General features: G+C 36.5%; 1 protein-coding gene across 10 annotated transcripts; it reads left to right on the top strand.

The window, feature by feature from the left end:
• Nucleotides 1–1,731: 1,731 nt before the first annotated feature.
• Nucleotides 1,732–18,532, top strand: LOC103983779 (general negative regulator of transcription subunit 3). Of its 10 annotated transcripts, none has more exons than XM_009401054.3 (16): nt 1,732–2,032; nt 2,117–2,248; nt 5,021–5,137; nt 6,119–6,169; nt 6,382–6,471; nt 6,547–6,693; nt 6,818–6,928; nt 8,593–8,670; nt 9,977–10,708; nt 10,982–11,152; nt 14,723–14,885; nt 14,960–15,087; nt 17,028–17,306; nt 17,414–17,548; nt 17,685–17,866; nt 18,195–18,532. In XM_009401054.3, exons 1-16 carry the CDS (start codon nt 1,940–1,942, stop codon nt 18,259–18,261), a joined length of 2,676 nt encoding a protein of 891 aa, XP_009399329.2. In that variant the 5' UTR covers nt 1,732–1,939; the 3' UTR covers nt 18,262–18,532. The 10 variants fall into 10 exon arrangements, with proteins under 10 accessions (XP_009399329.2, XP_009399328.2, XP_065007806.1 ...); XM_009401053.3 differs by having other exon boundaries at nt 5,000–5,137; XM_065151734.1 differs by having other exon boundaries at nt 1,768–2,032; nt 9,956–10,708.
• Nucleotides 18,533–22,642: the final 4,110 nt, after the last annotated feature.

The raw sequence follows: 22,642 nt of genomic DNA, 5'->3' as shown, positions 1-22,642 counted from the left end.
CTTTCATATTGAATAAAGAAGGATGCAGATCCCATAAGCAGGAGTAATGACACAAGCAATTACCATGATGTCATATACTTCAAACAAAGCTAAACTGCATAGGTTTTCATGTTCAGCTCCGACCTCAAGAAAGTAGCCGTCACCGGCGCTCAACGGGGCCTGAGCAATTGGTTGTGACAGTTCACAGAGTTATCAGGTGACCTTCTACTACTTCGGAATGTGTTGATCGAGAACCTTATTTACAGAGGGTAAGAGTATGTTAGAATTTACAAGACGGAACGAATCGAAATCATGAGATTGAACTTGAACTCAAAGAGGATGGAATGGATCGAAATCTTGAAGCTAAACGGGTTGAAAGCTCTCCGGAGAAGGTAGAGAGCATAGGCGACCACGTAATCTTTTTTTTGGCATTACTTCTCGCTCATTCTCACGATTGGCTGCCCTACTCCATTACGTTATTACCATCTTCTACTTCTTCTACATCACTTTTGTGATAATTTCTTTCATTCAGTGTTGCTACTTGATTGCTCCCATCACAATTTGCAATGATCTGAGCCGTAATACAATGATGGATTGTGATAGTGATCCTTCACGTCATGGCAGAGCGAGCTGGTACGGTTTGGTTCTGTCCCATATGTGCAAGATCATCCACCTTTGGCGGGTCTAGTTTTGGGCTCTGGCTTCTGAGTCGGGTGCTCTTCGGGCTTCGGTCCTTGTACATAGGTCGAGGTCGGGAAGGGGTTCCTGACTTCAACCTCTCCGAAGATCTTATTGGTGTTGAACTGTTGGAGAAAAAACCTCCTCTTGTCTGACCCTCGAGGGGTTTTTATCTTCCCCTCAAGGGGACTGATCATACTTGGATTGTTTTATTATCGTCAGCATTGTACTCGGTCGGTGCCGTCCTAGTTTTCGTAGGACGACGCTATGCGGGGTCATCCTGGCCTTTGCGGGTCGGGGGTACTCTGCGGGCACCGTCCCGATATTTCGGAATGACACTGTGCTCGGTCGGTGAATCCTGACTTTTGCGTGACGATATTGTGGGAAGCTGTCCCGGCCTTTGTATGCCGAATCAATCTTTACGGGTCGGTGCGATATACACTCAGTGCCGTCCCGTCCTCTCCGAGACGATGCTATGATTCGTCAGCGCTGTCGGACCTTTACGGGATTTGTGTTAGTTTAGGTATGCCGACCTAGATGCTGATGTGGTAGGTTCCAAGTTGTGTCCTATCAGAGTGGCAAAATTGTCTGAAAATAATTACTAAGCTACCACTGATTTCCAACTTTGATGGGTCATACATATATCATGAACATAAAAAAGGTGTGTTTTCTTTCCCTTGTGTTCATAATAACTCATTTATATAAAAGAAATAATGTATACTTTTTCCCTCCATGCATCCACTAAAGCTTCTTTCACAAAATTCACTCAAACCAAATAAATCATTCATCTCATATACACAACAACATATATATATATATATATATATATATATATATATATATATATATATATATATATAAAATAGTATATTATACAACGAACATAAAATAGAAGGCAATATATGCATATATAAATACGAAAACAAGTATAAAATATATAAATTAGAAAATTAGAAAATTATGTTAGATATATAATAAATAGATTAAATATATAAAATATAATAATTATCAAATTATTTTTTAGTACTTTATATTATATTTTGAAATAATTATAGTATCAATTTGTGAGTAAGACTGCATAAGCTTATCGTCTCGAGTGATCACCGACAAAATAACACCCGACGTAGGTTCATTTTATTGTCGAGGCTGTGAGGTGCCATCCGATTTGCCGATTCCACCATATTGTTCGTTTCCGAAACCTAGAAAGGGGTAAACCCTAAATCCGCCGAGCCCTTTGGATGCGAGAACTCTGCGAGTCGCCGCTCTCTGTCGGGGTTTCACCATGGGCGCCAGTCGGAAGCTGCAGGGTGAGATTGATCGAGTGCTGAAGAAGGTCCAGGAAGGCGTCGACGTCTTCGATAGCATATGGAACAAGGTACTGCCGCGTGGGGATAGGGGAGATCCGCACGATTCTTAGCTTCCCTTTGTGGTCTTGATGGTCTTCGGGTGCTTTTGGTAGGTTTACGACACGGAGAACGCGAACCAGAAGGAGAAATTCGAGGCGGATCTCAAGAAGGAGATTAAGAAGTTGCAGCGGTATCGCGATCAAATCAAGACATGGATACAGTCTAGCGACATCAAGGATAAGAAGGTTAGGGTTTCGTCCTTCCTGTGGACATCTTTGATCTGGCGTACACTGTGACCTCCTTCTGATGTCATGTCTCTGATGTAGCTAGGATTGTTGGTGTCTTTGTTCTTGCCGTTTGTGGGATCTTAATGGTACTGGAAGCTTGACAACTTGATTTCGTGACATGTACTGAGCAGATATTCTTGAAATGATTCTACTCGAAGCAAAAGGGGGAACTTTCTGCTATGTAATTTGGGATCAAAATTCACATTTTCCTAGTGTAAAAAATTTACCTATCTTCTTGTCTCCGTTGGACTTGCCAAGTAATAACATGCTAAATACAAATCGGATACGGTGTTTTAAGATAAATACATCACATTTACTTTCTTAACACTAAAGTTTGTAGCTCTCTGTCATTTTTGCTGGATCTTTCAGCGAGTTTTTCTTATAGTTCTCAATATTGATCGGCTAAACAAATTTGTGGTTTGAAAACGACACTTTTATTTTGTTTTTTTATTTATTTTTGACCAACAAGGTAATATTGTGGTGGCTTACGCCGATGAGCTTATCAGCCATTTTTTATAATGGCTGACCTTTTAGAGATTCTTGATTCTTGTTCTCTGTAAATGGTTTTTTTATTTTGTTTCTGCTTCTGGTTGTCAATGGTCCAATATTTTTATGTCAATCGAACGTACATACTGACTTGTTGGTTTCACTGGTTTATGTTCCTCTATTTCTGTGGTGCTTGTATAATGTTATGTTGGTACATGCTGAAATCCCATATCTGCTTATTAAATTCATATTTTGTCTTGTTGAGACATTTTTTAATTTAATTCTATAACAGGATCTTTTTGTATCATTAGATTAAAATATACTAGTTAAATTCAAAAACTGTATGGTGTTTTCGTTGTCAACAATGAGAGAAAAGAGTTGATTGAAGATGATTTTGTTAAAAAGTTAAAGACATAATAAAAGTGAAGTTGTCCATTTTGCTTGCTGTGTGATCGTTTAGAATAAAATACAAAGTTCACCACATGACTGCAAGGCAACCTATGACTTTGTGATAAAAAAGCCGAGCATAAGGAACAATGTATCCAATTGCATTCAGACTTGAGGTGAAGATGTTGGGTTATATGACTTATGTAAGGAATGGGGAAAAACACTTACTGGTTGGCAACTGAAGAAGTTTCCCTTGGAAATAAAGAAAAACATGTGACTTGGTTCAAATCTGTCCTGAGGTCAAATATGTTTGCAAAGCACATGCCTCAAATCAGGTCAGAGGTTTCTGGAGATGCAAGGAGCTAACAAAATAGCAAGTTACATGTTTGAAGTCACTGTCCTTGACAAAGCTAAACAGTGGGAATTGATGCATGTGGCAATAATCTATGTTGAATTTAGACAGACAAAACTAGGAGTCATGTTGTAAGCATTCAGTTTTTAGTATTGCAACACATCCATAGAGTCCTTGAAACGTGACTCAATGGTCAAACCCTGACAAGACCTGGCCACTACCACATGTGATGCAAAGCCTCAGACAGCAATAATTGGCTCTGATCTTGACCGAGACAGACAGGGCATTGATTTTGAAAGCATAAATTGTGATTTACCAGGACGGGGAAAACATCTAACGTTGATAGGATAAGAGGACAATACTTTCTCTTTTCTGGATATGGTCTTCTAAAGCAAGTCTTAAGGCAATTCGGAGGAGACTAGATATTTCTATGTGGTCATAGATGTTTCAGGAATTGGACTGTCTGCTGGACAGCAACAGGCTCTGATACTCGTGTAATGAAAAATAAGTTGATCCCAACATTCGGTATGGCTGGCTAGCCCCATTCCATTGGGTAACAACCTCCAAAGGCTCCAGTGCCTGGCTTCGCTAAAGAATGACAACTAGATAGTGATTGGCAGAGATCTAATCCTAGTAATTTAGGAATTTAGTATTAGTTTTCACTTTTCAATAATAATGATGACTATTACCCTAGAGGCAGGATCAGGCAGTTATTTCCTGAATTCTGAGTTATACTAATTTGGTTCTCTATTTTGGTCCTTTGAAGGTCCTTTCCCTTGAAGAACAGGGACCCTAGTTGGGAGGGGGTTGTTCCTAACAGCATTTTTTTTTTGTAGCATAATTTGGTTTAAATTCTCACAAAAATTTCTAGTTTACATTGTCAAGAAAATTGTATAAGCAGAGAATCCCTTGATTTGTCTTGTTGGATTAGTTGCTTATGATTGAATTTAGTAGTGTTTGTCCATAAGACTATGTGGTGTGTATCTAGTTTACCCTGTCAAATGAAGATGGTATAGTGGAGTATCATGATTAGTCAATCTGGTTGGACTAGTTGCATATGATTAATTTAGATGTGTGTCCATAATGCATTGTGCTGTGCCACATTACTGTTCACAAGTTTTTCTGAGCTCAGATGTTTTGTGATGTGGTACTTTAGTTTAGCAACTTATAAATTACAGAGGAGGTTATATTCTTGACAACGAGTGTCATTGAAAGTTTTTCGAAAATGTTATTAGCTTATATTTATTGAAACAAAATATTACGATGCATAGATTGATGTTGTATGCTCTTTAGTCATTGCACTCATCTTTATATAAGATTCTTCTGCATTTTCCAATCACTTTTAGAAGGTATATTCAACCATTTTTTTATTTTCTTCTGCTGAATTTATTATAGTTGAACTGTGCTATTAAAATGCTGCACTTTAAATTTGAGGTTTATGGTTCTGGGGTTGACAGTCAATTTTGTGATATACCTTGACATAGGTTAGTGCCTCTTATGAGCAGGCTCTTATGGATGCTCGCAAGCTCATTGAACGTGAAATGGAAAGATTTAAGGTTTGTGAGAAGGAGACAAAAACAAAAGCCTTCTCCAAGGAAGGATTAGGTCAGCAACCTAAGACAGTAAGTTGCATGTTGTCCTTTACCTACTATTAATGCAATTTACAAGAAGTCACTTATTTTTTGATCATCATGGTCTATATGGCTTGCTTTTTTGACTCTGACATCTATGAAGAAGTGCTTTTTCATTGGCTGACAATCCGATTGTAGCTTCAGAATATGTTGATAAATGAAATTGTCTTTGTTAGGCCTAGTCTGATGCTTATTTGATGGTTTTAAAGAAACATTTGCTTGAGGATCATGCTCATCATGTTTATTTCCTAGGAGGTAGTGTATTTTTTTAATAATGAAACATCTAGTAAATCCCTCTCTTCCATATTCTTAGTATACGTGCACAGAGACCAAAGTCAACATGCATATAAGGTAGATTGAAATAGTGATCTTACTTTTCTGGAAATTAAGCTTAATTTAGCATGGAACAAACCTTTATATGTGATGATTCATTCAACTAATTTGAATACGAATACCAACCATCTAGTAGTTGCTTCGTCTAGCATTCTAGATTGAGCAGATAGAATAATTACAGTTTTCCAAATTAAGAGTAAGATGCAGTTGGGAAGGTGATATTACTAAGAGTTTCCAAACCTGATGATATGAATGGCATGTTGTTGATTTGCATCTATTCGGCATATGTACTAGAATTAGTAAATAAAGATAACATGATATAGAATACCTGGCCTCGGTCTATGTTAACCTGAACATCAATCCTCAAATTATGTTCCAATTTAACTCAGTTTTTATCAGTTGCAAGAATGCTTAAAACTATTTTACTTTATATGTCCCCTTTTTTGTGTCTATTATCTAAGAAGCTAAATCACTCTAGTATTTTTCTGATTGAGTCGATTGTTGTAACTGTTTTTCATTCTATATATGAACCATTATTGGATATAGTTGGTGTGTTCTGACTATTTCAAATCTATCTTTCTTGCCCAATAAGTACTTGACCTCTATTTTGCATGTTTGCAACCTTGCTTTTACTGCCAGGATCCAAAAGAGAAGGCCAAATCGGAAACAAGGGACTGGTTGAACAATGTGGTAAGATGCAATTTTTTAACCACATTATGATTTTGTCCTTCAATTATTGCTTCAGAAGTTTTATAACTTGTTAGTGTTTATTCATTTGTTTGTTTAGGTTCATGAAACTTCATGAATCTTCTGTCTATAGCATTTGACTCCTTTTTGTTCTTTGTGTTGGGTTATACTTGATTCAATTAAAGTCACCAAGTGTTTATGAGAAATTCTTTTAGGTTGGGGATTTGGAGAGTCAGATTGACAATTTTGAAGCTGAGGTTGAAGGGCTTTCTGTAAAGAAAGGGAAAACAAGACCACCTCGGCTGGTAGTTAATTGAACAAATTGTTTTGCCCAATTAACTGTACCACATCGTTCGCTTATACTGAAGATCTTCTTTCAGACGCATTTGGAAACATCTATTGCGAGGCACAAAGCTCACATTTTGAAATTGGAGTTGATTTTAAGATTATTGGATAATGATGAATTGAGTCCTGAACAGGTTAATGATGTTAAAGATTTTCTAGAAGATTATGTTGAACGGAATCAGGTACGTCTTTGTTTTCAATTCTATTTGGAGTCTTTTTTTCCACTATTGTTTCTGACATTCTATGAAAATCTCTTAAATACGTTTAGCTGGCTTTAGTTTGATTCATTCTCAATTATTTTTGAAGGACGATTTTGATGAATTTGGTGATGTTGATGAGCTTTACAGCTCTCTGCCACTAGAAAAGGTGGAAGCCCTAGAAGATCTTGTTTCACTTGGTCCTTCCAGTCTTGCTAAGGTAACTTGTCTTTCCAACAAGTATTGTTTATTTTATATTTTCTTCTTTTTGAGCATGAATATGTTCACCGCTTAAAATTGGTGTAAAAACGAATTCTGTTTAGACGCCTTGATGGGGTTTGTTCTGCTTTTAGTTGTGGAAGAACATGTAGTTTATTGGCTTGTTTCTTGTCATATTTTTTTCTTATTTGAAGACATAAGAAGGGCTTCATCCCAGACGCATTTTTCATGATTGAACTCGTTGGTTGTATTTTGGAAGGTTTTGCCTCTAATTAGATCATCTTGGAGCTTTACATGATTCTGGATTTTGCATCATTTGCGAGATCAAAGAATTTTTTTTTTTACTTCTAATAAGGATTGTTATGGTATCTTATTTGAAATTGTCAACTTATTATCCATGGCATTCAGCTATTAATGACCAATATCTCTATTGATTGAAGTACGATTTCTCTAGCAATTCTAGTGTACCAAGACATACCAAGTGTATCATATTAGTCCATCTGGATTCTGGTAGGAACTGTAGTGCATAGTCTCTGATCAGTTTACCCTTCTTGTAAATGTGTTCTGGGCCTTGGGTTGTGATTCTCTATAAGTTTTGTGTCATGAATAATTGCAGCAGGTAATTTGAAATCTCAATGTTAGGAAATGAGCTTATAAAATGTCCAACTATTTTTACCTGTACTAGAATCCTATAAGATCTGTGTGATATGATACAACTTGGTAAAGTGCTGTTGGCAATGATGGGTACATCCATGTACTATTAATACTGTTGGACTGCCATGGTTGTTGTGGACTGGTAATTAAATCCAAATGTGTTCAATGAACACAATAATAACGACATTTAATGGTCCCAATTATTTCAGCTTCATGGATCTGTTGCTTCCGAGCTTTTATGAGGATAATATCACTGGCTAAACTAGTGGTCATCGAATCTCTTCTTATCATTAATAGGAATGTCAAATATGGCTTTTGTTTGTCTGATGAATGTCTAATATGGCCTTTGTTTCTCTGATCAATTCATTCATTATAATATTAAATAACATTTATAAGAACCAGAACTGAAATGTGGCATGCATGGATGCCACATCACCATGTCAAACTGATACAGGCTCATGGAACTATACATACAACATGATACAGTATCATATGGATTGTGAACCTAACATGCCGGTGGTCTACCAAGTGACATGATATATAATGTTAAGTCCTAAATCCTAATAAACTCGTTGGTTCCATGTTTGTTATTACTTCTTTTAGTTGCAAAGTCAGGTTCAATATATATTTTGGCAACTCCTATCGTATTTCTATACTCTGATGTTTATGTACTCATAGTATCCAACCAAAACAATATATTGCATGCACAAGTGAAAAATGTTGTAATTCGTTTTTGTACTTATCGAAGCCTATGAAGCTTTAAATTTACTTTTGTATGGAATTGTGGGTGTTGAGTTTGTCATTAAAATCCATATTTCTGCTATCAACTTGAGTGGTTCAATATCTTCCTGTTTGTTTACTACATATTTAGCATTATAGTTTCATAACCCTTTTTTGGTTCTTCCCCATATTTTAATAATTTTTGTATATATTGATGATTGTCATATTATATTTTTTCTGAAAGATTACTAACTTTTTAAATTATTTTTTGAATCTTTTCTTGTTCAGCAGGGCGTTGCTTCTGTTTCAACTGCTAGTGCACTTTTAGGCTTGAAGAATGCTGTAGCCAGTTCGGCTGCTCAGTTATCTGTATGTCTTATTTAATGAGCAATAATGGACACAACATGAATGAATTTTAATTGTTAGACTATGTCACAAATATTTGCTTTTTAATAGTGCTAGTCAGTAAATGGTCGAGCCCAATATATAGTGGACCTTTCCTGCTTGTAGGTTTTGTAACAGCATAGTTCACCCTTTTACTTGATCCTTAGAGTGGCTCAAATATATTACATTTATTTATTTTTTTGATAGTACTAGTTAATAAATGATCAAAATCAATATTTAGAAGCAAGGATTGAAATTTTGTATTGCATCGGAGTTTTGACATTTGCTCGGTATGGTATGATATTGTATACCGAGCGGTATATATATATATATATATATATATATATATATATATATAAAGTAAAAAATTCTTTTTCGGCGATCTCGCCTCTCTTCTACCCACGCGGGGTGCCTCTCTCTCTCTCTCTCTCTCTATATATATATATATATATATATATATAAGTAAAAAAAAATTCTGCAACGTTGCCTCTCTTCTCCCCACATGGGGTGACGTTGCCTCTTCTCCCAGCGACGCCGAGATTCTTCTCCCCACGCAGATGAGAGGTCATCGACAGACGAGGAGGGAGAGCGGCGTAGGTACTCCTCTTCTCCCTTTTCTTTCTTCCCCTTCTCCCTCTTCTTTCTTCTTCCTCGATCACCCCTCTTCTTTCTTCTTCCTTGGTCATCGACGGTACCGCTCGGTACGGGCAGTATTATTCGAAATTAAAGACCTTATTTAGAAGGAGGTCCCTGCTTGTGAATTCACCCTTCTATTTGTCCATAAATAGGACCTTGCTTGTACCATAGACATTTTTAGTTAGATGATTTTCACTTGCAGCTGATACTTACCTACCAAATGTAAGTAAGTATACCTCCCAAGGTAGTGCGTATAACTACCAGAATCGTGTCTAAATCTGTTTCTTTACTTGTTATACTTGTTTGGATAGAGCATTGTTATGTTCATTGTAATTCCTTTTTGTGTGTTGTATGTGTTTATATAGTCCGCGTGGACTGATATCTGAATAGAAAGTTCTTAGTGTTTATAATTTATAGAACATAGATGTCTTGGTGGAAGGCTTGTGCAGTAAAACATCCATTTTAAAATAATTTTTATAATATCTATGCTTTTTCTGGTTATTATATTTGTTAAACTTGTTCTAAATGTTTATATTTTTTTAGATTTTTCTTCTTCATGGCCTACTATTAGACCTTTGAAAAATGCATAGACTTTTGGTGATGGTTCTGCATAATGGGTCTTATATTTTATCAGTTAACACAGATCATATCTCAGGACCAAGGTGATGATGCAGCTTCTCCGGAAAGTAACGCTGATGTTGCACCAAAAACCCCACCTTCAAAAAGTGGAGCTATGGTGACTGTGGTATCAACAGCTCCTCCTGGTATAAGTTCTGGGATATCAGTGGGGACCAGTTCATCTGCAACTGCTAATGTTCCTGTGCGTCCATCAGTTGCTGGACCAACAGTTGCAGCTATACTTTCTGTGCCACCAAATGTTCGAGGCGTTATAGAGAACTCATCTGCTGCTGTTTCTTCTCCTCCTAATTCATCCAGCTCACTTAAGGAGGATGATAATATGACCTTCCCTGTGCGTAGATCTTCACCAGCCATCCCTGAAATTGGAATAGCGAAAGGCATTAGCCGAGGGATCTCTAATCAACCATCAATTAGTACTTCGATGACTTTCAGTTCAGCTGGTGGAATCACTGGAAATGTTTCTCTTGGTTCTGTTCCTCCATTATCTGATTTGTCTAAGCGAAATGTGTTAAATGTTGATGAGAGAATTGGGAGTAGTGGGCTTGCACAGCCTCTGTTGTCGTTTCCTCTGGATAACAGAATTCTCTTGCAGTCGTTGCCAAGGACCAATGATGGAGCTGGTTCAAATGATTCTAGTAATGTTGGAGAGGGTTCTACTGCTGGAGGAAGAGTCTTTTCACCTTCAGTTGTCTCTGGGATTCAATGGAGACCTCAAAGTGCAACTTCTTTTCAGAATGCAAGTGAGAATGTATGTTTTTTGGTTAATATCCCATAAAACAGTTATTTAGTATGGTTTTTTATAATTTTTATTAGGTCAATGTTATTTCTCTTGGTCACCATACTAGATCTAATATTTGATGGTTTGTGGGAACTCTTGTGCACTACGCTCCCTTTTAGAAATTTCTTTACATGCTACCACCTGTAAAGCATTATTTGGAATTGTGTTGGACTTCCATTTGTCATGGTTTTGTTTTGCTTGCTTGGGAGCCTGAGGTCCCAGCTTGATGAATTCTCTCTTCAGGGCCAATTTCGTGGGCGTCCTGAGATAGCTCCTGACCAGAGGGAGAAATTTCTGCAACGGCTCCAACAAGTGCAGCAACAAGGGCATAGTAATCTTCTTAGCGGGCCACATCTCTCTGGTGCTAGTCACAAGCAGTTTACCACACAACAGCAGAATTCACTTTTACAACAGGTAATTCTTTCTTTTTCAAATGTTAAAAAATGTAATGCAGTTTTTCCTTCTCATGAAAAGGTCTTTGGTTCCACCATTTGCAAACTTTTCTCCATGCTGTTATTGTTATTATATGCTTTTGTTTTACTAATGAAAGATTATTTTTGAAGTTAAACAAATGTGTAGCAGATTGATGTTTTTTCCCTTTCACTCTAATGTTTTTCAACCATAATGTGGAACTACTTTTGTGGTGCCTGTGCATCTTCAATGTAAATTGTTGCTCATATGGCGCAAGTAAATGGTTGGTTGCACTTCCTAAAAGAATCAATCTTGTCTCTTGTTCGTATTACTATTAGTTAAAGAGTGTGGTTTTTCGTATCGATCGACTATCATTGTAGTTCATTAAAATACTCTTATCACCTTTGTGCTAGTAAATAATAGTGTTCCAAAAAGGTGCTCGGGCGAGGCGAGGCCAAGCACCTCATACAGTTGTCGAGCGATGCACCTTAATGAACACTGCGTAGGCTCTCACCTGAACCTAGGTGCCCTAGGCACCCGGTTTAAAGTGAGCAATTAAACTAGATGGTCAACTTTGGATCGATTGAATAGTAACTCGGTTGGTTCAATTAAATCAACCACGCATAGTAAATAGTAATATTAACCACCTCGGACCCATAAACCTTAGGTACTTCACCGCCTTGACTCACCTATGGTCCCGTTGCTAACTTCGTGTGAGCCTCTGCTTCTGCAGCGGATGCATAGGTCCAACACTTCCTCTATCGTCAACGAAACCATCCAAATCTCTTGTTGTTGTAGCTTTTGTGTGTAGTTCCCTACGATGCTGTTGCTTTTGTGTGCAACTCCTTCCTCTGCCGAGGGATAGGACTGCAACTTCCTCTGTCATTGATGGACACATTAGAAGCTTCCTTTGCCCCTGTCGTGGTCGTTCGTAGCTTCCTTCGTTGCCACTACTATTGTTGCCATCGTCCGAAGGTTCCTCTATCACTGTTGCTCTCTCCTTTCCCATGGTCTATTGTCGATGATTCTTTTCCCCCTCTTTAATGTTATGACTATTGTTAATTGCGGATTAAATATTGTTAACAGTGGATTGTTAATCCTTAACTGATATTAAAACCAAGGTTTGCAATTTCGAATGGTACCCCCCGTATTGAGCGGTACATACCGGTCCGTTAGTTGACCGACACGTGGATCGCTTGCTACTGGGCGGTATCAACTTGGTTGTGGTGAGGCAAGGCGAGGAAGAGGCATTTGAAGAAGAGGGAGAAACTTTGAGAAATAGTTCCCGGCGTCGCCTCCTCCTCCTTCGTTGTCTTCTTCTTCGCTGTGGCGCCCGTTGCCATCGCTCCCTTGACGCCGTAGCTCTTTGGCGCTCACTGCTATCGTTCCCTTGACACCGAAGAAGATTCTTCTTCTTCCGCTCCTTCGCTGCGGTGCCCACTGCCATCCCTAGATGCCACTACTCTTCGGCGCCCGCTGCCATTGTTCCCTCGGACATCGAAGAAGATTCTTCTTCTTCTGCTCCTTCGCTGCAGCGCTCGTTGCCATCCCTCGACGTTGCAATTATTTGCCTGGGGTTCGAGTGGGCACTGCTAAGTTATATATATTTATATATATTTAATATCTTTTAAATATAATATATTTAATATCTTTTAAATATAATATATTTAATATCGTTTTAAGCGTACCATCGTTAACTATTTTAATTTTATGTGATTATATATATATATTTATTTAATATTAAAATTAATTTTAATATTTTTAAACATACCGTTCAGAACGCCCATACCTTTCTTTGTTGCTGTTGTTGCTATCGCTATCGTTGTTCTCAATCAACAGCCTCCGTTTCCTTAGTCCTCACATTGGTCTCTACTCTTCTCACATCGACTCAGTATATTGTTAACAGTATATTAACAATATACTATTAATAGTATTTTTTTTATTTATTAAATTAATAATATATTATTTCAATTTTAATACTGTTAATATTTATTTATTTGAAATTATTGTTAGGGTTTCAAGATAAATGACTTTGATGTAAAGTTTTATTGTTTTGAATTTTGAGACTTTTGTTAATATGACATTGTGACTTTGTACTTTAGATTTTCTTAATTTAATATCATATTTTATTTAAATAATTATATTTATTAATTATATTATAATTTTTATATTATAATATTTTAGAGCCCCTCACTTCGCTTGGGCGAGTGCCTAGCATCTCAGCCATTTTGGGGCTTTGGCGTCTTTTGGTGCCTAGCATTTTTTAAATCATTGCTGGGGCGGGCACCTAGGCGAGCATTTAGCGTATTGGGTGTTTTGGAGCCTTGACGCCTAGCACTTTTAAAAACACTGGTTTGAAGCTTTGTAGGAGCTATACCACACTCTCTTGGGCCTACTCCATTAATGGCGGGAAGCTTGGAAGGTTAATTTTAGTCAAGAACCAACCAATAGAGATCCAAGGTTTGATTCAGTCTAGGTTGAATGAGTTGCATCATAAGACATTATTACACTTGCATCCCCCCCTGTATACGTAGAGACTGCATTTCCAGATAACTTTCATCCACACTTAACAGAATTAACAAAATGTCATAGACCTGTTTGATTATATTCCTTCAGATATGTGATCCTATTGTTAGCTTTGTCCTTCCAAATTGTCATTAAAAGTGATAGGTATAGTTCTAGCATGGATGTACATATGTGGACTCATTCTTCTATGTTCATGTACCCATCAGACATATATTCAGAGAAATGCATATGTGCATAAGTAGACCTCATTGTGTCGACTAATTTGCTTTGTATCACCATCCTAGCATTAGTATCCAGCATGCATGTCATTATCACTTCAGTTTTTTTGGTATGTCTGTAGCTCTTTTGATCAAGTCCATGTGGGAAGTACTTATGCACAAAATTTGCATGTTGTCACTGGTTTTTATTCGGAAATCTATATACACTAGCTTCTACTGAAGAATGCATAGTTGTAACTTGTGATGCATACGAGTACACAAGCATCACTAATGCAATTGAGAAAATCGGATGCTTTTGCTATGGATCTTGCTTTTTATTCACAATGAAGCATTAGGTACATTGAAAAAGCATCAAGAACAATTTGTCAGGCATGTGGAATGTCAAACTTCTTTAATTAAACGCGCTTCAATTAAGTATTTGCCATTTATCAAGAATTTTTGCATGTGTATGTAGTCATTGTTTGTCTAAATGGCATTTGGGTGCATAATATTCTTGTCATCCTACTTTCTTTCGGACTGTTTTATATCAATCTTGCTGCCTTCAAAGTTTGATGTGTATATTTTTCTAATAAAATGCATCCACGGCACAGTTACCAGTTCTCTTGGCATATATCACCTTGGATTTATGACTTCAAAACTCTTTTTGCTAGAAATTATTTATTTCTGAGCATGTACAAGTTGCTTCTGTATCCTAGACATGTACCTTCAGGATAAATAGTGCTTTTGAAAGAAAGGTTTATGTGGGAAAGAAAGGTTTTTGTGGCAATGCTTTTTAATCTTGTTCTTTCTGTAACTTCACTAATGTTTCATGACCTTTATATGTATGCAGTTTAGTCCTCAAAGCACTTCTGTTTCACCCCATGTTGGCCTAGGGCTTGGAGTTCAGGGAGCAGGGCTTGTGTCTGTTAGTTCGGCTGCACAACAGCAACCAACTCCTGTTCTTCAACCGTCCTCCCAACATCCCTTGGTTTCAACTGTAACAAAAGATGGAGGTACCTTAAATTTTTTTTTTCACATTCTGTTTCAAGAAAAATCTTTCTTACCCTATCATCATATAAAAAAACAGATTCTGTACATGACAATCCGGAAGACCAGCAGCAACATAATATATCTGAAGATCTGATTGCAGATCCTGCCTCAAGTCCTAGTGTCAACAAGATGATGAGTGATGATGATTTGAAGACATCATATGTGGTAGGGATTTGTGAGCTCAATTCAAAGTAGTCTTACTTTTGATTTGAGACACTTCTTTGTCTTATCTATGCTTACATGTGTTTCCACACATAGGCGAGACATAAGCTTCTAACCTTTAAATCGAGATTTGTGATTTTGCCTGTTATGGTATGGTATGAGCGGTATGCCTGGTACATATTCTATACTGATGAACAGTTTCTATTTTTTTTATAAAAATTTTCAACCTTTTTCGGATTTTTTTGGGACAACCTAACCTAGATGCCTGGAGTACACACGATTTGGATGTGCCATGACAAGCATCGAAAGGTGCCTGATTGTCCTTGGACCCACTGACTGCATGTGAAAAGGAAGAAGAGAGTATATTCCTTGCCTCCATTGTCATTGCTGACGACAAGACAAATAGATAGACGTATTGTGGGTGGGGGGAACAACAAAACATACTGCTTATTTTTGATATTTAATTAATGTGTTTTGGAAAATTAATTAGTGATTTATATGTAGTATAAATGTTATGGATTAATATTTTACTGTATTTGCATAATTTTTTATATAAACAATATACAGACAGCATAATTTTTTGATTTCATGTAATTAATTTTTGGAGAAGTTTTGTGTCAGAGGATTAATCTGTAAATACTGATTTTAAGAGATTGATAGAAATACTCCAACACTTCATCTTTGTCATACTCCATCTATCACATTCCATGTTATTTTCAGATAGATCATTTTAGTTTATTATTAGGAGAGTTAGCGAATTAACAAACTCCATCTTGATAAATATATGTGATTGATAGGATAGGAATGGCTATATTACTTGGAGCTAAATCTGAGCTAATAAAACCACAGATTTTGAAAAAAGTGGGAAAAACCAATAATTCATGAGAGCATTATTTGTAAAATGACACTAGTCCATAAAGCATTGGATTCGGTAGCATCAACTGCAATAAAGTCCTGCTGAAAATAATTTAGTTATCTTTCAAATAAATGCCTGATAAATGTTTGATCACTAAATTTTAGTCTGTCATACCTTCCAACTTAATTATTGCCAGCCATCTGTCAATTGTTAAAATTTTGAACGCCACCTATCATCTATATCATCATTCACTGTTTCTGACCAATCATCATCACCATCCATTACCATTTATTGTCAAACTTTGCCTTATTGTTTGCCCATCCTAAATAGCTGAAAGCAGATGCTTAACAGTTAGGGTTGTAATGGAGCCAATATTGAATAGTCTGTCTGGCTCTAGCAAACAAGGGCCCATTTTTGTTTTGGTGCATGCTTAGGCTAAGCTTGACTTCCTGGATTTGAACTTAAGCTTGAATTGAGTTAGGATATCTGAGCCAAACTCTAGCAAACAAGGGTCCATTTGTGCTTTGGTGCATGCTTAGGCTGAGCTTGACTTCCTGGATTTGAACTTAAGCTTGAATTGAGTTAGGATATCTGAGCCAAACTCAGCACTAGAGCTTAAGTTCAGCTTGTGTTTAGGTTAAGTTGCACCATGTTAACCTTTATGTTGCCTGTTTTGGTTGTCCTGCTATGTAAAATCCAGGAGCCGACAGTGTCTTCTTTCTCCATGCCAAAGGGCATCTTGGAGGAGTCCCCTGATACCGTGGTCGGTACTTGGGAAGAAGGTGCAGAGGTAGAGGTATCAGCATCCTAAAGGGTATCAGAGTGAGGATGATGAAGAATGAAAGAGAAAGTAGATCTTCCCTACTTTAGGGCTCCCCTCTTATTAGGGCTCTTGTAATCAACTTGGAGATATAGGCAGAGAATCATACTGCAGAAGGTAAAATAAAATGTTTAATCTTAACAACATCACTTCTATTGTTGATTTCTTTAGTTCAAAATTTTCTTTGAAGAAAAACTCAAGTAACAATTGAAAATTATTGATTGAATAAAATTCCTAATTTTTGGAATATCGTTTGGTGGCCATCAGGGAACAAGCACTGTGGCAGTGTCAGAAGTGAATCAATTATCTAGGGATACTGATCTTCCACCTGGTCAGCCATTGCAACCCGGTCAATCTTCTGCTAGCCTTGGTGTGATTGGTAGAAGAAGTGGGTCAGAACTTGGTGCCATTGGTGACAACATTAGTGGTGTAGCTGGGAATTCTGGTGGAATGCACGATCAGATCTACAATCTACAGATGCTTGAAGCTGCATACTACAAACTTCCACAGCCCAGGGACTCAGAACGTGCAAAGAACTATGTTCCGGTGGGGAACTTATTTCCTTTATCATTCTTTAAGCATTCTGTTAGATCTTTTGCAAAATTTTGTCAGATGTTTCAATTTCATTTAATGGTATTTTCTTAATTTTTCAGAGGCATCCTGCAGTGACTCCATCTAGTTATCCTCAAACTCAGGCACCCATAGTTGATAATCCTGCCTTTTGGGAACGACTTGGTCTGGATCCATTGGGCACTGATGCCTTGTTTTTTGCGTTTTACTACCAACAGGTATCAAGTCATTTTTTGTGGTCTTATGATTTAATTTCTGAAGGAATTTCTAGGATTTGTGCTTGTACTAGACACTACGTATGCTACAGAAGTTGCTAGACATTTTGGACTACTGGTCATTCATATATTTCTGCAGAACACTTATCAGCAGTACTTAGCTGCCAGAGAATTGAAAAGGCAGTCATGGAGATTTCACAAGAAATTTAATACATGGTTTCAACGGCATGAGGAGCCAAAAGTCACTAATGATAACTTTGAGAGAGGAAATTATGTATACTTTGATTTTCATATTGCAAACGATGGTTCTCAGCATGGATGGTATGTTACACTGCATCTATTATTCTTTCTCAGATTATCATATTTTAATGAAATGCATATTTTACTTTTTTTGTGTTTCTTTTAGTGTTTTCATTTGATTCTTCATCCAGACTAATTTATTTTTCCTGTAGTCAATCTAAACTTAGTGTATAAATTCTCTGAATATTTATTCTTCAGTCTTACTCTTTTTTTTTTCCTTTCATGAATACAATTCAAAAACATTGGAACATTGTTATGAGACTTATTTTGCTGGCCTTCTGTTTTAGTAATCATATCTTTGCCACCAACCATATCTTGTTGCAATAACTGAAAACTTGTTTGGTTGCAGGTGCCAGAGGATTAAAACCGATTTCACCTTTGAATATGATTTCCTCGAGGATGAACTTGTGGTATAAAATCGCTGAATCACATCTTATTGATCAACAAATTTCAAGTTTTGGTATGTTATAATATGTGCCTGTTCTGTGTTAAAGTAAAGAACATATTTGTGAATCCCAATGGAATGATTGTATCTTTTCAGTTTATTTTAGAATTAAATCTACAACTTTAATTTCATTCGAGATTCCTTTGCTACTTGTCAGTCACCTTTAGAAAAGATCGAGACTGCTTGGTCGTCTGTGATACAATGATGTGATTATATAAAGCATTGATTTATTTTAGGGACAATAGTTTGGTTTTTATCTTGTTCAGTTGTAAGGAAATCTACATTCTTTTATCTCAAATATTTATACAATTAGTTAAATATTCTTCTTTTTTTTCTGATTACAGTAGGGAATGCCGGAGGAGGAGCCTAATGTTCCGTGGCATTTCATTCTATTCAATTAGAAAATATATATTTTCTTGAAGTGTTTTTAGATATCATTTGTCCGATTTAATTTAAACCCAAGCAAAATAATTGATTATGGTACTTGAGAGCTTGCTGTCATAGAACACACATATGTATATAGTTTTGTTTGAATAATGGAAGCAAAGGAGAGGAGAGGTGAGGTGATTGGTGGAATCTTCAGGCTGATGTGCGTGAACTCACTGACATCGCTGATTACATCCGCTTTCGTGGTGTTTGCAAGACATGGCGTGCTGCTATTATGGCTGATCTTGGAACATGACTATACAATCAATAGGATCTTCTTCTACTTATTGGATGACACTGCCACAGTGATGGATGCATTAGTTCTTGTCTAATGTGATGGATGGCTGCATTAGTTCTTGTCTAATGTGATGGATGGCTACTTCTTTACCACGAAACTTCATGGTTCATCCTTATCTTGAATCCTCTCGCAGGTGCTTCTCTCTCTCTCTCTCTCTCTCTCTCTCTCTCTCTCTCTCTCCCCGAGTGATCTAGAGTTATTCAAGGAACATTGAACATTTTTACCCATTGATATTGAAGATTGCAATATCTTCAAACCCGTCAGCATATGTTCAAGATTGTGTTATCGTTATCTTATGCGATTGCATACCATGATATCATCTATTTCAAATTAAGTTTTTATGGTGTAGAAGAAATTGCACAGGTTTTCATGTTTAATTCCTGAAATTGCACAGGTTTTCATGTTTAATTCCTTCCTCAACGGGATTTAGCAACCTGTTATTGTGGTTTGTAGAATTATCATGTGAGCTTGTAGTCCTTCAAAAAAAAAAACAAATTGATTGAAGATCTTGCTGACCATGGGCTAGAGAATATTAGCATTTTCATAACCGAGAGGATAGAAATCCTAAAGTTGAACTCTGAAAGGCTTATCGCCGCCATCTTTTGAATGAGGCAAAGAGCTTAGGCAACCACATACCTTTTTTAGGTCATAATTCTCAGCTCCATCTCCTGTCTAACTATCCCGTGGAAAATATGCTATTATTTATATAGATAACTTTTATACCATGAATAGCTACAATCAACATGTATAATATTGTAGGTCAGGAATATATGATTTAGAAGAATTCTATCACATTTGTTGAGAATTCTATCACATTTGTAAAATTGTGTGATTGGAAGATATTTCTTGCAGAACTAATAGTTTCCTTCGTTACCACATCATGAATGAGATTTCAAATTTATAGAAAGTATCTAAATCCCATAATGTAAAACACAGCATCCTAACATTAACAGTAATATCGCAAGTGTCCTAATATATTAGGATTACAACTATACATGAAAATCCTAATCAACTATCCTGTTTAAATTATAAATGTAGCTATTTAAGAAAATAACAATATATGGGAATACAACTATATACGATTGAAACTTCCATATTCTACAAATACAATTTTCAGATTTTAAAAATATAACCTTCATATATATACAAAAAATGATATTTACTAAACAAATGGTAGAAGCCAAAATTATTGGACTTCTTTTTCTGGGTGGTAAATGATCCTATATATCTCCTAGAATTAGGTTCTAGGATATAGAGTTTCAACTTTCATTATCATGGATGAAGAACTTTTAAAGGGCAAAGGCAAAAGAAAAGCTGAAATCAAAGAAAAGGAGAAAGAAGAGGAGAGAGCTGATTGGTCGAATTTTGCTGCTAATATATTGGAACTCATCGTCGGTCAACTCACTATCGATATTTTTGATTATATTCGTTTTCGTGGCGTATGCAAGACATGGCATTCTAACAACCTTTGCAAGCATCCTCCCCAACTCCCTTGGTTGCTCTCGAGATATGATGACGACATTAGTCGTCTCACCTTCTGCTCCTTATCAGATAACAAATCACACTCGATTCAACTTCCAATAAATGATAGAGTTATCATTGGCTCATACGATGGATGGCTAATTCTCCATCACAAAACTTCTTTCCTTGTTACTATCCTAAATCCTCTCACAAGTGCGCATATCGATCTGCCAATGCTCCCAAGTGATTTTAGATATCTTGGCCCGCCATCGTTAAAGTTCGCAATGTCTTCAAACCCCTCAGTAAAAGATCAGCAATGCATCATCTGCATTATCTATTCCCCAGGCTATACTCTTTTATCTACTCATGTAGGCGAGGATGATGAATGGACCTTGGTGGAACGCACGAGTTTATATTACGATGTCATTTATTTCAAAGGAAGCTTTTATACTGTAAATGATAAAGGACAAATCTCCATGTTCAATTCCTTATTTGAGGAAGTGGCTTTCATCGATCATCGATTGGAAATAATTGGCCCATTTTGGGAATTTGTGGAGTTATTAGGAGAGCTTTTAATCCTTCAAAACATTATGATTATGGACCCTCATGACAATGGGATAGAGAATTTAAGGATTTATATGACAAAGAAGATAAAGATCCGAAAGTTAAATTTGAAAGATCTACTACCATCATTAGAGGAGGTAAAGAGCATAGGCAACCACATACTTTTCTCGGGCATTAATTCTCGTCCCATCACAGTGCCGGTTACTCAATACCCTCGTGAAAAACATGACACTATCTATACACCTCATATTTATATGATGGGTCATGATGAAAAAAATGTACACTGTATGATTGAAATATATGATTTAAAGAACGATTCTTTGAAGCCAATATCACATAATGAACTTGAAAGGATGTGTACTGACATTTTACCCATGTGGTTTGTACCATCCTTATTTTAGTATATATTTTTACCATCTTAGACAATAACTAAGTCTTACTATCCCCATACTATAAATGGTGGATTATAATTTTTTTTGATGTATTTCATGAATATTTATATTTGTAAATAACTTGTATCATAATCTATAGAGATCTCTACGGTGATGGCAACAAGTTTTTTTTTTTCTTCTTTCAGTAACAATAATAGTGGGACATCAATAGTTTTGTTTGATCTCGTGTTCTATTATCATATTTCAACTTAATAGGATACATCACTTTATATATGCATTCGGTCATGATCTCAGCATTAAGATTGATATTGTTATAAGAAAATATCATTAATATTCTAGTCAGCCATATATGATTCTGACTTGCGTACATAAGAATGTTCAATGTATGACTAAGATGCATTCGAGATAAAAATATCAAGCTTTGGTAGTGTCACCTGTATGAAGACTAAGGTTGAGAGGAGTTTCCCGACTTGATCCCTTGGATACCTAAGTTAGTAACTTGATGTAGATGGGTATGATAATGAGTGGTGAAAAGTGATCCATGTAACCCTATTAAAAGTGAGATTTTATACTTGATAATAAATGAATAAAATATTATAATATAATATATTTTATAAGGAGTTTGTCTTTAACCATCTCTAACAACCTTTAATCGACATTTTACCCATGTAGACGATAGGGATAGATATAACTTACAACCGTTTGCTTAGACTCATATCCATATGGATAAATCAGTGAGGGACAACTTTGATCTCCTTATAGTCTGTATGTCAGGTAGAAGCCATATGTCAGATGAGATTGGTCATCGATATCTTCTCTATCATTTATCCCCTCTGAAGGTATACTTTGGGAGCTCATTGATGAGGGTTTTGGAAACCAACATTAGACCAATTTGATATGTTAATTTTATGCTCATTTGATCGTTTTTCTGAGGGGAGTAGGGGTTCTCAACCAACTTACCTTAGGTTGCCTAAAGGGGATCAAGGTACCACCTGACCTCCTCACAAATGACAGTGAGGGGGTCATGGTGCTTGACCTCTCCACCTTGGGTACAATCTAAATGAAAATGAGATATTCTTTTTGTTTGATTCAGAAAAAAGGAGGAGATAGGAAAAAAAAAGAAAAAGAATATCAACCATTCTAATATTTCAAATCGTAGTGTAAAAATGAAAGGGAGGGAGAAACATATATATGTTGGATATATCTATCAA

This window comes from Musa acuminata, chromosome BXJ3-5, assembly GCF_036884655.1.
Source record: "Musa acuminata AAA Group cultivar baxijiao chromosome BXJ3-5, Cavendish_Baxijiao_AAA, whole genome shotgun sequence".
Lineage (NCBI taxonomy): Eukaryota > Viridiplantae > Streptophyta > Magnoliopsida > Zingiberales > Musaceae > Musa > Musa acuminata.
This window is presented reverse-complemented; position numbering and strand designations above follow the sequence as displayed.